The sequence below is a fragment of the Adiantum capillus-veneris genome, chromosome 24 (assembly GCF_014529385.1).
Source record: "Adiantum capillus-veneris isolate H3 chromosome 24, ASM1452938v2, whole genome shotgun sequence".
In the NCBI taxonomy this organism is placed as follows: domain Eukaryota; kingdom Viridiplantae; phylum Streptophyta; class Polypodiopsida; order Polypodiales; family Pteridaceae; genus Adiantum; species Adiantum capillus-veneris.
Window position 1 is genome coordinate 92315971 of NC_140954.1, and position 12798 is coordinate 92328768.

The 12798-nt window shown below is 47.3% G+C and overlaps 1 protein-coding gene across 3 annotated transcripts in view; it reads right to left on the bottom strand.

The window, feature by feature from the left end:
- Positions 1-12798, bottom strand: part of FTSH12 (FTSH protease 12) — a 67545-nt gene that overhangs the window by 5542 nt on the left and 49205 nt on the right. For all 3 annotated transcript variants that reach the window (XM_086497927.1, XM_086497926.1, XM_086497925.1), the window contains exons 15-17: positions 5626-5745; positions 5460-5534; positions 4663-4770 (exon numbers count right to left, since the gene is read on the bottom strand). In XM_086497927.1, coding sequence (XP_086354053.1) covers positions 4663-4770; positions 5460-5534; positions 5626-5745 — 303 coding nt within the window. The remainder of the gene's footprint in view (positions 1-4662; positions 4771-5459; positions 5535-5625; positions 5746-12798) is intronic.

Here is a 12798-nt window from a genome sequence, read left to right on the forward strand (position 1 = left end):
TCGGGGCTGATTTGCTACGCCCCTTCTGTGTGTGTCGAATGTCAAGCTGATTGTCTGGCTTAACTTGCCTGAACCCCATGCAATTGCAATGTCTCCTTCGGGTGCTTCGCTCAATCCACTCCTACCATCAGCAATGGGACATGCTATCTACCACGGTAAACACAGGGGTTGGTTGCATAGGGTTGCAGCAACGAATTGCGCAGGGCACAAGGCACGGACAAGTGCTCGCAGGCCACTGATAGTTAGCACGCGGTTAATTTGAAACGATATGAAATAAAATGAAATGATATATTAACGTTTTCAAAAGCCAAATTGACCTATAAGGCCAATGCGTTACAAACTTGTGAATATGATACCATGCCTAGGTACAAAAAAAGAGATTGTAAATAAATCTAGAAAAAGAGATACTAAAATGAATTTGAGAGAGAGAGAGAGAGAGAGAGAGAGAGAGAGAGAGAGAGAGAGAGAGAGAGATGAAGTGAAATGAAATGTAATATTAACGTCTTCAAAAGGCCAAAATGACCTATGAGACCAAAAGGTTACATGTGGTGAATCTCATACCAGGTCTGGGTACAAAAAGTACAAAGAACTGAAAAGAAAATAGTTGGTAGGGGTGGGGCGAAAACTGATACAAAAAAAAGAAGGGGGGGGGGGGGGGGGGGGCGAGCTGATACAATGAAGCTCTTTGACAGTAAAGACATCAGTATCCAAAAGGCTATAGAGGTTCAATGTCCTCCTTGGTGAGCACTCTGTCGGGATGGCTCCTATGTCGCGCCAGTATGGTATGGATCCTCTGTCGCAATCTGCGTCAATGTCGAGAGGGCCCCCTCATCCATGGGCGATGGGACCGCCCCAACTCTATCGCCCGATCAAGCAGTATGCCTCTGGTGCTGCTATATTGTGGGGGTTGCTCGAACTCCTCTGTCTATGACTGAAAGAAATCTGTAATCTACCCGTTGTCGCTCGTTCTCTCTCATTGTGCCCCTCTTCAAGAGGTCCTCTCTATGTCTGTGAATCTCCAATAAGTATAATCCGAGGCATTTCTGATCCTGGTATCTCATGACTCTAGAAAGTGGTCCAAAAGCCTCTCTCAATAGACAGTGAAAGCGGCCTCGTATCTCATAGTATACTGGGCAGTGACATATGTAATGTGGCACACTTGACAAATCCCAGACTAAACAAGTACTCCTCTAAATCTGCATGTCTCGATCTCTAGCTGATGTGAGGATGTGCGTATCTAACCGATAGCACACCGTATCCCGTGGGATAGATGAGTATCCATGTATCCTGGTCTGATCACAAAACCATCTTCCGTAAGCTGGAGAAGATTCTCTCTGTAGAAAGCCATCTTCGTACCCAACTCATGTGTAGGCTGTATCCATGTCATCTTCGTATCCAGCTGAACCAAGTCCTGTCTGATGAGCCTGGTAATCTCTGCCCTAGTGAGGGAGATGGAGGGTGCATCCATAGAGAGAAATGAAAATGAAATGAAATGTTATATTAACCTCTTCAAAAGGCCATAGTGACCTATGAGACCCGAAAGTTACAAAGTGGTGGATCTGATACAAAGTCAAAGTAACAAAATAACCTAACAACAGTACAAAACAAAGATATATACTATGGGGTCCTAAGTTGGTCGATGTGAGCCAAGCAAAAAACTAAGCCAAAAATGAGCAGCTTGTTGGGATAGCTGAATCACAAGAGATCTAGCATCGGTCGTTCGCGAATCTCATCAATTTCCTCCATGGTTAGTAGTCTAACCAGGCGTCATGCATGCCTGGCCAGCGTGCTCCGAATTTTCTGTCGTAGCCTCCGTCAATGCTGTGTAGTTCTTCGCAGTCGGGGGCGCCTCGATTTCCCCAGTTCAATCGCTCGGTCAATCAGTGTGCCTCTGGTGTGAGATGAGGGGGAGCTCTGCTGTGGGAGTGGCTCTTGCAGCTGTCCCGTGTCTGCTCTGAAGAAGTCCGTGATCCGTCTTTGAGACTGGCTAGCCTCGCCATTCATCACGCTATCTCTGTGTCTGCGCAGCTCGAGCAAGAACAAACCCAGACATCTCTGATCTTCGTATCCCATGACTCTTGAGAGTGGTCCAAACCCCTCTCTGAACAAGCAATGGAAGCGGCCTCGTATCTCGTAGTAGACGGGGCAGCGGCATGTATAGTGTAGCTCTGTCTCAGGTTCCATGTTACACAAGGGGCATGTCCTGTCCTCTGCTGGTACTTCGCTGTATCTCCCAGTCTTAATCCGCAACTGGTGAGAAGATGTGCGTAACTGGCCAATAGCAGATCGTATCCCATGAGACAAGTGGGTATCCATGTATCTGGGTCTCGTCACAAAACCATCTTCCGTAAGCTGGAGAAGGTGGTCTCTGTAGAAAGCCATCTTTGTGCCAAATTCATGTGCTCGTTGTATCCATGTCCTCCTGGTGTCTAGCTGGGTCAGGTCTTGGCGGATGAGCTTGGTGATCTCTGACTGTGTAAGAGTGAGAGATGGTGCATCCAATGAGTGATGGAATGGTGGCAGCCTGTCTATGCTGAACCCATGTGCCTGAAACCATGATGTCATCTCCCCATACCAGCACGTTGTATCTCCTTGTATGGCTAACTGTCGAGAGGATTCAAGTGCTATGCGAGCATATCTGTTTCTAGGAAGTTCCCATGTGCGGTTTATGAAGGAGACTGATCTGGTGAGCGCCTCCACCACTAGTGGGGGGGCCGCTAGCTGTGCTCCGATAATGGCTCGTGGTACTGATGCCTTGGCTCTAATGAACCGCGAGATCATAGAGACGAGAGGTTTCTCCATGTTCCCCCATCTGTCTGTGCGACCCGGCCTCCCGTGGTGATCCAGTGAAGGTCCCCATATCTCGGTTCCATAGAGCAATGCTGAAGCCACCAAGGTATCAAAGAGCCATAGCTTCGTCCGGGGCTCCTGAAATTGAACCTGCGAACACATCCTCTCCAATCTACCCAATGCTACGTGGGCTCTAGTAAGTCTGGTCTCAGCTGCTCTTCTGAGTGAGAATGCAGATCCGCTAAAAACCACTCCAAGGTAAGTGTAAGCGTCTGTGTACTCCACAGTCTCCTGGCCGTATGTGAATGTAGGTGCTGACCTCCTGATCCACTGTGGGGTGGTATTAAACACCATAACCTTGGTTTTACCCAGGTTGACAGATAAACCACTTTCGTGGGCAAACGTATGCAAAGCATCCAATTGACGTTGCATTCCCTCTGGGGATTCGGAGATCAACACTATGTCATCAGCATATAACAAAAGTGGAATCCATGTCCCTGCCAACTGAGCACCTTTATCCCCATCGTTGTCAATGTAGTCAGAAACCTCATCCACATACATACCGAAAAGAGTAGGAGAGAGCGGGCAGCCCTGCTTCACCCCAATAGTGGAGTGAACCGGTGTAGAAAGTCCCTCCGGGGTGCGTACATGCCCTACTACTGATCTGTACAATGCCATGGTCCCCCAAATGAGTTCTGTGGGTACTCCCATTTCCTGTAATCTGCGCATCAGTCTAGCTCTGGGTACTGTGTCGAAAGCTTTGCGGAAGTCCACAAAGCTACAATAGATCCGTCTCCCATGAGATCTGCCTTCCTCGATGATGGCCCTGAGTGTCAGGATATGGTCAACAGGATATGGTCAAGAGTAGAGAAGCCTCTCCTGAATCCTGCCTGCCCAAGTTGCACGTATTCCCTCCCTCTCTGCCCATCTACTCAGCTGTTGCTCAAGAATGGATGCATACAACCGTGCCAGTGTGTGCCCAATCATAATAGTGCAATAATTCCCAGGCTCCATGGGGTCTCCTAATTTGAAGATAGGTATGATCGTAGATAGGCTCCAAGTGTCCGGTAGGCCCTCACACATGGCACGGTTAAACATAACTGCTAGAAGCTCTGCTAGTAGGTCTTTGGCATGCATGAAATGCTCAACGACTAGGCCATCATGATCATATGCTCTCCTAGTCTTCATCCTGTCAATAGCTTTCTTCACCATCTCAGCAGTGAAAAAGACACATGCGTGTGGGCATGGGTCGGGGGGGTTGGGGAGGGGCGGCTGTCCAGGTACTGTGTACAAAGATGATGCGTACTGACCCCAGGTCTCTGCGGAGGAAATAGCAAAGAGGGGGGACTGCTCATGAAAGAGCCGCCACACCTCACGTGAGTCCTGACTCAAGAATAGCTGATATAGATCCTCCTCGAGTCGAGCCAAAAAAGCCCTCTTCTTCCGCCGCACCAGGCGTCGGAAGTCAATCTGTGACTGTCTATGAGTGACGTCCCCCAACAGCACCTCCCTCTGAAGTCTGGCTCTAGTCTGGCGGCGCTCCTCATCGTAGAGAGAGAGAGAGAGAGAGAGAGAGAGAGAGAGAGAGAGAGAGTATATTAACGTCTCTAGAGGGCCAAATGTGGCCTATGAGACCAAACCAGTACATACGATGAAGGAAATCTCTAATGTGAGAGAAACAGATAAGTAACAAAAAAGCTGAAGGCTGAAATGAGCTACCTATCTAAAAATTACATCTATAGTCCAAGCATACAAGGGACCCGCGGGGCGGGCGGCTGGGGGGTTGTTTTGTAGAGAGGGAAATCAAAATCGAGGATGCATTTTAATGCACAATCAAGGAGATAAATCTAACAAACAACAGAATACACTTACCAACCCATTGATGTGTATACGCTCCAAAAGCTCTGAAGCTAATTTGTCTAATATATGTCGATTCATGGTCAACGCCCTCATTGCTTCATCTTCTGCTTCATCGGCATACTGCGACAAACAAAAGAGTATTGCATCTCAACATGGAGAACTTTCTAATTCGCATTGCTTAGCTGCTCTAGCTTGCTCCTTAAAGCAGAAAAATCAGTCCAACAAATGAGAACCAGTCACAGTAAACATATACACCACAGAGAAAACTGAAACACTTGTGTGAAACACAGGTGTTTCAGTGTGAAACACCAAATCAATGAAACAGTCGCAGTAACCATATATAGCACAGAGAAAACTGAAAACACCTGTGTGAAGCACCAAATCAAGGAAACTATGTGTCTCCTACTCCCAAGATGCAGAATGCTTTGACATGTTTTGGAAGGTGTGTCCTCGCTCAGGCCAACCAATTTAGCCTACTTAGCTGTGTACGAGAGTTGCATTCACCGCTAAACATAGTACATGTCAGCTATTGGGTTAACAATTAGCACCACCTCCAAGCCCGTAAACAGAAGTCATCATCCAAAAACTAATGGGTAATTGAAATTGGCCCGTTGTTTCCTAAGATAACAAGCCTACACAGGCAGCTACAGAACCTTGTAATTATACCTCCAGATAAAGTGCAACAAGAATGAGATGAAAGGTGAACTGTTTCGCCAAAACCGAGTATGAGATGCCTTTCATTCTATGTTCTACCATGCATTGGAAAAAATTATTAGGAAAACACACTCTTGTAGAGATGAGGCACTTACCCGTGTCACTTCTCGAGTGAACATCTCAGAAAGCTCCATGGTCATGTTCGCTATTCTATTGCCTGGCCTGTCCCACTATGCAAGATATGGGATTAGTTAGCTACAATAGTTACAAGAGTCATCAAACCGTATCATTAGACAAGTGTCCTTGTTTGCCATCACTTACATTCTTAGGTATAAGATCCACCTCATCTGGAGGGAGAGGAGGATCGAACTTGTCTTTCCAAAGCATGGGATACAAGCCAATGCGTGGACTGGCATGACTAATAGCTAGTTCTCGTGCAATCTGTAAAACATGGAGGACAAAATAAGTCTTCTAGCCACCGCAAATCATCTATAAAAAGAAAAACCGCATCAGGAGAACCAAATTTTAGTGACAACCTGCACAAGATCCAGATCCACGTTCTAAACAAAAAAAAAATCACCTGCCAACCACAGAATTACTACCGACTCAAATAGTTAGCCATAGGTAGAATCCATCCATGCAGTGCTCTCAGGATGCTCATCTATGTCTGTCAGACACTAATACCAAACGTATCTAGCCTCACGGCACAGGAGATTGGGCTGAGACGTTTGCATATCCCTATTCGTTGTTGGATGCTGAATTTGCAGATGACATTGCATTGTATTTGAAGAGTGAGGAGGCCAATTTGCGGAGGGGCCAGCAGGCTCTTCAGACCTTTTGTGTAGCTTCACGTGCACTTATCAATGGACTCGAGACAGTTGCTTTTCCAAATAGTAGATCACCAACCCCTGGGTGGTCGACCATGGTTTCCAATGGTTCCCTCCTGAGACTCCAATTCAATTTTTGGGCTGTCTAGTAGGGCTCAAATTGATGCTTGAGCAGTAGATTTGTGTGTAGCAGGAAAATCTGTAGGGGTGCACAGTGGGTAGCCTTAGAGCAGTATGCTTAGTCTCACTAGTGTGTGCTGGCTTGTAGTTCTCACTAGTGTGTGCTAGCATGCAATGCCACTCAAATATGATAACTCAAAACTGTCCTGAAGCAATGACCCTATGAAACTGAAGCAATGAAAGTTGAAACAGCTAAATAGAAATAGAGATGACACCAGAGACACATGAACTGCTCAACCCAGCCTCAGTCACTGTAAAGGACCCAAGTACAAGACACTAGCTGGCAGCACGCTCAGCTCTAGAACATGGACTATGCTACTCGGATACAAGGGGGTATTGAGGTGAGATAGTGTAGGGATATGTGTTGTAGTAGGTGCGACTCTCGACCCTTGATACTAGATTCAATGGTAGACCACACACTGATAGTCCAAATTGATATCTCAATATTGATAGTAGATACATACAAAAATTTATAAAATATCTCCCACCAGTGGTGAGTAGACGGACCCTATAAACTGTGGCCAACGATAGACCAGGTAGACGCTGTCAAAGTAGGAGATGCGGAAGCGTAGAGATAGAAAGAGAATGCACGAGAGAGAGAGAGAGAGAGAGAGAGAGAGAGAGAGAGAGAGAGAGGAAGAAGAAGAAATGATAGACCAGGTAGACACTATCAAAGTAGGAGATGTGGAAGCGTAGAGATAGAGAGAGAATGAGAGAGAGAGAGAGAGAGAGAGAGAGAGAGAGAGAGAGAGAGAGAGAGAGAAATGAAATGAAATGAAATGTTATATTAACGTCTTCAAAAGGCCAAAATGACCTATGAGACCAATCAGTTACAAAATAGTGAATCTAATACCATGTCTGGGTACAAAAGAACTAAAAAAGAACTAGAAGTGGAACAAAATACTACTACTACTACTACAATCTAAAACTACGTGGGTGTAGCAGCTGATACAATAGGTACCCGGTAAACTGGATGTAACAGTGTGTGAAACAAAGATGGAAGAAATGGTGAGGATCCATCCTCATCTGCACTCTGGATGTCGAGAGAGTATGGCTCGAATCTTCTGTTGTAGTCTCCGTCGATGCTGTGTAGCTCCTCTCCTCAGTCGCGGTCGTCTGTATCTCTGTAGCTCCAATGCTCGGTCGATGAGAGTGCCAGTAGTGGTCGAATGAGTGTGGGACGAGCTCTGCAGTGGTGGCTGCTCCTCTGGCTGTCCCATATCTAGTGAAAAGAAATCTGTAATGTGTCTCTGGGACTGCCTCTCTCTAGCTCTCCCCAGTAAAGTGTCTCTATACCTGTGTAACTCAAGTAGATATAGTCCAAGACATCTCTGATCCTCATAACTCATGACCCTAGATAGAGGACCAAAACCCTCTCTGAATAAGCAGTGGAAACGCCCCCGTATCTCATAGAACATTGTGCAATGACATATGTAGTGCAACTCTGTCTCTGGCTCTCTCTGGCATAATCGGCATATCCTGCTGTCTGCTGGTATCCCTCTGAATCTACCAGTCTCAATCTCGAGCTGATGTGAGGATGTGCGTATCTGACCAATGGCACAACGCAAACCATGAGACATATGTGTGTCCATGTAGCTGGGTCGAATCACAAACCCATCTCCTGTGAGGTGGAGAAGATGCTCTCTATAGAAAGCCATCTTCGTGCTCAACTCCTGAGGCGGCTCTATCCATGTCCTCTTGGTGTCGAGCCGGATCAGGTCCTGACGAATGAGTCTAGTGATCTCCACCTGTGTAAGAGACAGCGAGGGTGCTTGAAGAGAATACTGGAAAGGGGGCAACCTGTCCATGGTGAAGCCATGCGTCTGAAACCATGAAGTCATTTGTGCATACCAGCATGAAGTGTCCCCCTGTAGAGCTAACTGTCTAGAAGACTCAAGGGCCAATCTAGCATATCTGTCTCTAGTAGTATCCCATAGGCTGTGCACAAAGGACACTGATCTGGTAAGCGCCTCAATCTCCATGGGGGGGGCAGCTAGCTCTGCTCGAATGATCGCGTGAGGTACGGAGGCCTTGGCTCTAATCAACCGGGAGATCATAGATACCAAGGGCCTCTCCATACGTCTCCAACCATCCTGGCCTACAGAAGGTCCCCATACCTGTACCCCATACATCATAGCTGAGGCTACTAAAGTATCAAAGAGCCATAACTTTGTCCGAGGTTCCTGGAACTGAACCTGCGAACACATCCTCTCCAAGCCTCCCAAGGCCGCATAAGCTCTGGTCAGTCTAGTCTTTGCTGCTCTCCCCAAAGAAAACCTCGGCCCAGTGAAGACTATCCCAAGGTAAGTGTATGCATCTGTATACTCCACAATCTCTTGACCATACGTGAAGGTCGGTGCCGATCTCCTGATCCACTGCGGTGTGGTGTTAAACACCATGACCATGGTTTTACCAAGGTTTACAGACAATCCACTATCCTCTGCAAAACTGTGTAATGCATCCAACTGTCGCTGCATACCCTCTGGTGAGTCAGAGATCAAGACAATATCATCAGCATATAACAACAATGGGATCCACGTCCCTGCCAGCTGGGCACCTCTATCACCCTCTCTGTCAATGTAATCAGACACCTCATCAACATACATACCAAATAGAGTAGGAGACAATGGGCAACCCTGTTTCACCCCGATAGTGGAGTGAACTAAGTCAGATATCCCCTCTGGGGTGCGTACATGTCCCATCATTGATCTGTATAAAGCCATAATCCCCCAAATCAACACTGTGGGCACCCCCATCTCCTGCAGTCTGCGCATCAGTCGAGCTCTCGGTACCATGTCAAATGCTTTGCGGAAATCCACAAAGCTACAATAAATCCGTCTCCCATGTGACCTGCCCTCCTCAATGATAGCTCTGAGTGTCAGAATATGGTCAAGAGTGGAGAAACCCCTCCTGAAACCTGCCTGTCCCTTTGCCCGTACACCCTCACCCTCTGCCCAGTTACTCAACTGCTGCTCAATAATGGATGCATACAATCGTGCCAGTGTGTGTCCAACCATAATAGTGCGGTAATTTCCAGGCTCTGTAGGATCACCTGCCTTGAATATAGGCACAATAGTAGACAACCTCCAAGTCTCAGGTAATCCCTCACACATGGCACGATTGAACAACACTGCAAGAACCTCCATCAGCATATCCCTAGCATGTATAAAGTGCTCCGCTACTAGACCGTCATGATCGTAAGCCCTCCCGGTCCTCATCCTGTCAATGGCTCTCTTTACCATCTCAGTGGTAAAGAAGGTGCTCGTAGGTGGACATGGCTCTGTAGGATCTGGAAGGGGATCCTGCCCAGGAACCGTATATAACGATGTCGCATACTGGCCCCACACATCAGGAGAAGTAATCACTGGGGGAGGGGAGTGCTCATGGAAGAGTCGCCATGCCTCGCCTGAGTCTCTACTCAAGAACAACTGATACAAGTCTCGCTCCATCTGGGCCAGGTAAGCTCGTTTCTTCTTTCGCACAAGGCGCCGGAAAGCAATCCGCGATTGTCTGTAGGTGATGACTCCTAAATGAAGATCCCTCTGAAGCTGGGCTCTCATCTCTCTGCACTCCTCATCATACCAACTATTCTGGGGCATGCTCCCAGAATGTCGCCTCCGATCCGGTTGAGTGTGTGGGTATGCCTCTGATGCTGCATCATGTAGTGTCTCAGTCAATAAAGTAGTGCACTCCTCTACTGAGAGGCCTGGAGCAACTGTGCATAGACGATCCCAGATCGCCTCTGTATAAACCGAGTCAGTCTCTGGTGTAAATGTATAACGGGTGTGTGACCTGCCTCCTGATTTCTGGGCTGTACTAAACTGAAAAGATACGGACAGTGTCAAGAGAGCATGATCCACTGCTACGCCCACTGGTCTGGCTCCCACTGTGAAATCCTGAATACAAGGAATAAAGCTCGGCTGTGTCATAACATAGTCCACTGTACTGGCCCCATGTCTGTGTAGAAAGCATGTGAAGCTTGCTGCTCCAGGAAACCGCTGTAAGCCATTAAGTATGGCTAGCCCATGTGTAGTCGTCATCTCCGTGAGGTATCTCCCATACTCAGTCTGCTCTCTGTCATGTGAGCATCTGTCAAACCCCAGCTCACCCACATCCAACTCTCTAAGCATCTCATCTGAGGTGTCGTAGAAGACTGTCTGACAGTTGCCCGTTCGAGCATTGAAGTCTCCTAGGAGGATGATATCACCATCCCTAGAAAACTCCCATATATCATCATCTAGAATTGAGAAAGGCGACTGCCCTCTGGATACAGCATATACTGACGTACTGGGGGGGAAGTAACATATAGCAATATATAGAAATCGACCTGTGTCAGCTCTCAGCCTCACCCACATGTATCTAGCCTGATCATCTCTCCGTACAATATGTAGTAGTGGCTGTAGCTCCTCCCTAAACAACACCGCTACTCCTCCTGAACCTCTACTCCCATGCTCAGATCTCGTGACTGTTCTGTGGGCTGTCTCCCATTTGTATCCCACCACATGTGGCAACAGTTGGCCAGGGGCCTGGTGAGTCTCTGAAAAGAAAACAATGTCCTTGTCTCTGAAACTGTCCTCAAAGGCACCAACATCCAACCTCATAGACCCATTACAATTCCAAGTCGCCATCCTCAATGTGGTCCCATAGGTCTCGCACCGTCATGTAGAGCACCGCTCTACAATCACCACCCGACCATCTCTGTAAAAGGCCATCTTCCCCTTCTCCCTTGCCGCTTGAATCTCGGGCATTACTTCTCTCATATGCGCAAGTTGTGAGAGAGTGAGGTCATCGCCTAAGAAAATACCTGTCTTCTTGAGAGTAGGTCTCTTCCTCAAGAATTCCTTCTTCTCTTCCAATGAAGGGAAGCGTAGTATGAGAGCTCTTTCCTTTGAAGATTCTCCGGGGCCCTCACTCTTCTTGCCCACTCTCCATGCCTTTGTGTGTGAAGGCTTCTTCACCCCCATCATTGATGTGAGGCTTGTGACCTCTTTTTCCACATTGTTTATGTCCTTGAGGCCGGTTACCCTCACATGTAGAGCCCGCACCCTCCTTCTTTGTTCCTCTTCGAGGGTCATGTTGATAAGAGTGGGTGTACAAGGAGCTTCCTTACCTTTCCCTTTCTTGGCAACCTCAATCCATTTTTCGGCCTCCTCTACTTTCTTTTGCGTTTCGGATATGACCGCGGCCCATGACTTCTTCTCCTCATTGATGTTGTCAATTTCTTCCCTCAAAGAGGGCTGAAATTCCCCCTCTTCAAGCCCATTTTTTGACCGTGTTTCCAACACTTCTTTGTGGAGGTCCAAAATGCTATTCTCCAACGTGGCGATCTTGTTGAGAAGATGATCCTTCTCGTCCTTCCACCTCTTCTCCTTTTCTTCATTTTCTCGAAGGAAAACGGTCTTCGCGTTCCTCCAATCTTCCATCTCTTTTCTCCATGCTTTCATTTCCAATTCAATGATGGAAATTCGTTTGGAGTGAAGCATATATTTGAGTTTGCTTGTTGCCGTAGGTGAGGTTGGGGATGACATGAGAGAGAGAGAGAGAGAGAGAGAGAGAGAGAGAGAGAGAGAGAGAGAAGAGAGGATTGATGTTTCTAAAGTGCAGAAAATGCAGCAAACCCTAAAACGCAGATCTGTCCAACAACCCCAAAAAAAAAAAAAAAAGAAGTCGCGAACCCTAAAATACAGGTCGCGAGCCCTAAAAACAGGTCGCGAACCCTAAAATACAACAGCAAACCCTAAACGAAAGCATGGTAAAGAGAGAGAGAGATGGCGTGATGAGAGAGAGAGAGAGAGAGAGAGAGAGAGAGAGAGAGAGAGAGAGAGAGAGAGAGAGAGAGAGAGAGAAGTTTTGGAGTTGGAGAGAGAGAGAGAGAGAGAGAGAGAGAGAGAGAGAGAGAGAGAGAGAGATTATGAGGCAGTAGAGTGGGCCAGATCATCTTTTGAACCTCTCGCTTTTTTCATCCTTGAGTTCGAGAAAGCATACGATCGTGTTGAGTGGGAGTTTCTCGAAGGATCATTAGCCAGGATGGGTTTCCCTTCGAGATGGATCTCAGGCATTTCTGCTCTCTTCAGGACTGCCAACAGTGCTATTACTATTGGTGGTCGTGTCAGTCGCAGTTTTGAGCTCTCTCGATCTGTTCGTCAGGGATGTCCTTTAGCAGCATATCTGTCTGTATGTAGGAGAGACTATGTCCGACTTTCTTCGTGCTCAGATTCATGCATTTCGTGGCTTGACCATGCCAATACCTTCAGCTCCGGACCTTATCGATCAGGAGTTTTCTGATGACACTATGCTGATGTTGCGCTATTTGCTAGCAGCTCTTGATGCCATGCGGGAGGCCCTGGAGGTTTTTTGCATTGCCCGTGGTGCACGCATTAACTAGCATAAATCCTATGGGTTACTGGTTGGCAGTGATGACATACCTACTTGGGGGGTAACTGATGGTTTCACATGGCTGAAGCCGGGTCACACATGCAGATATCTG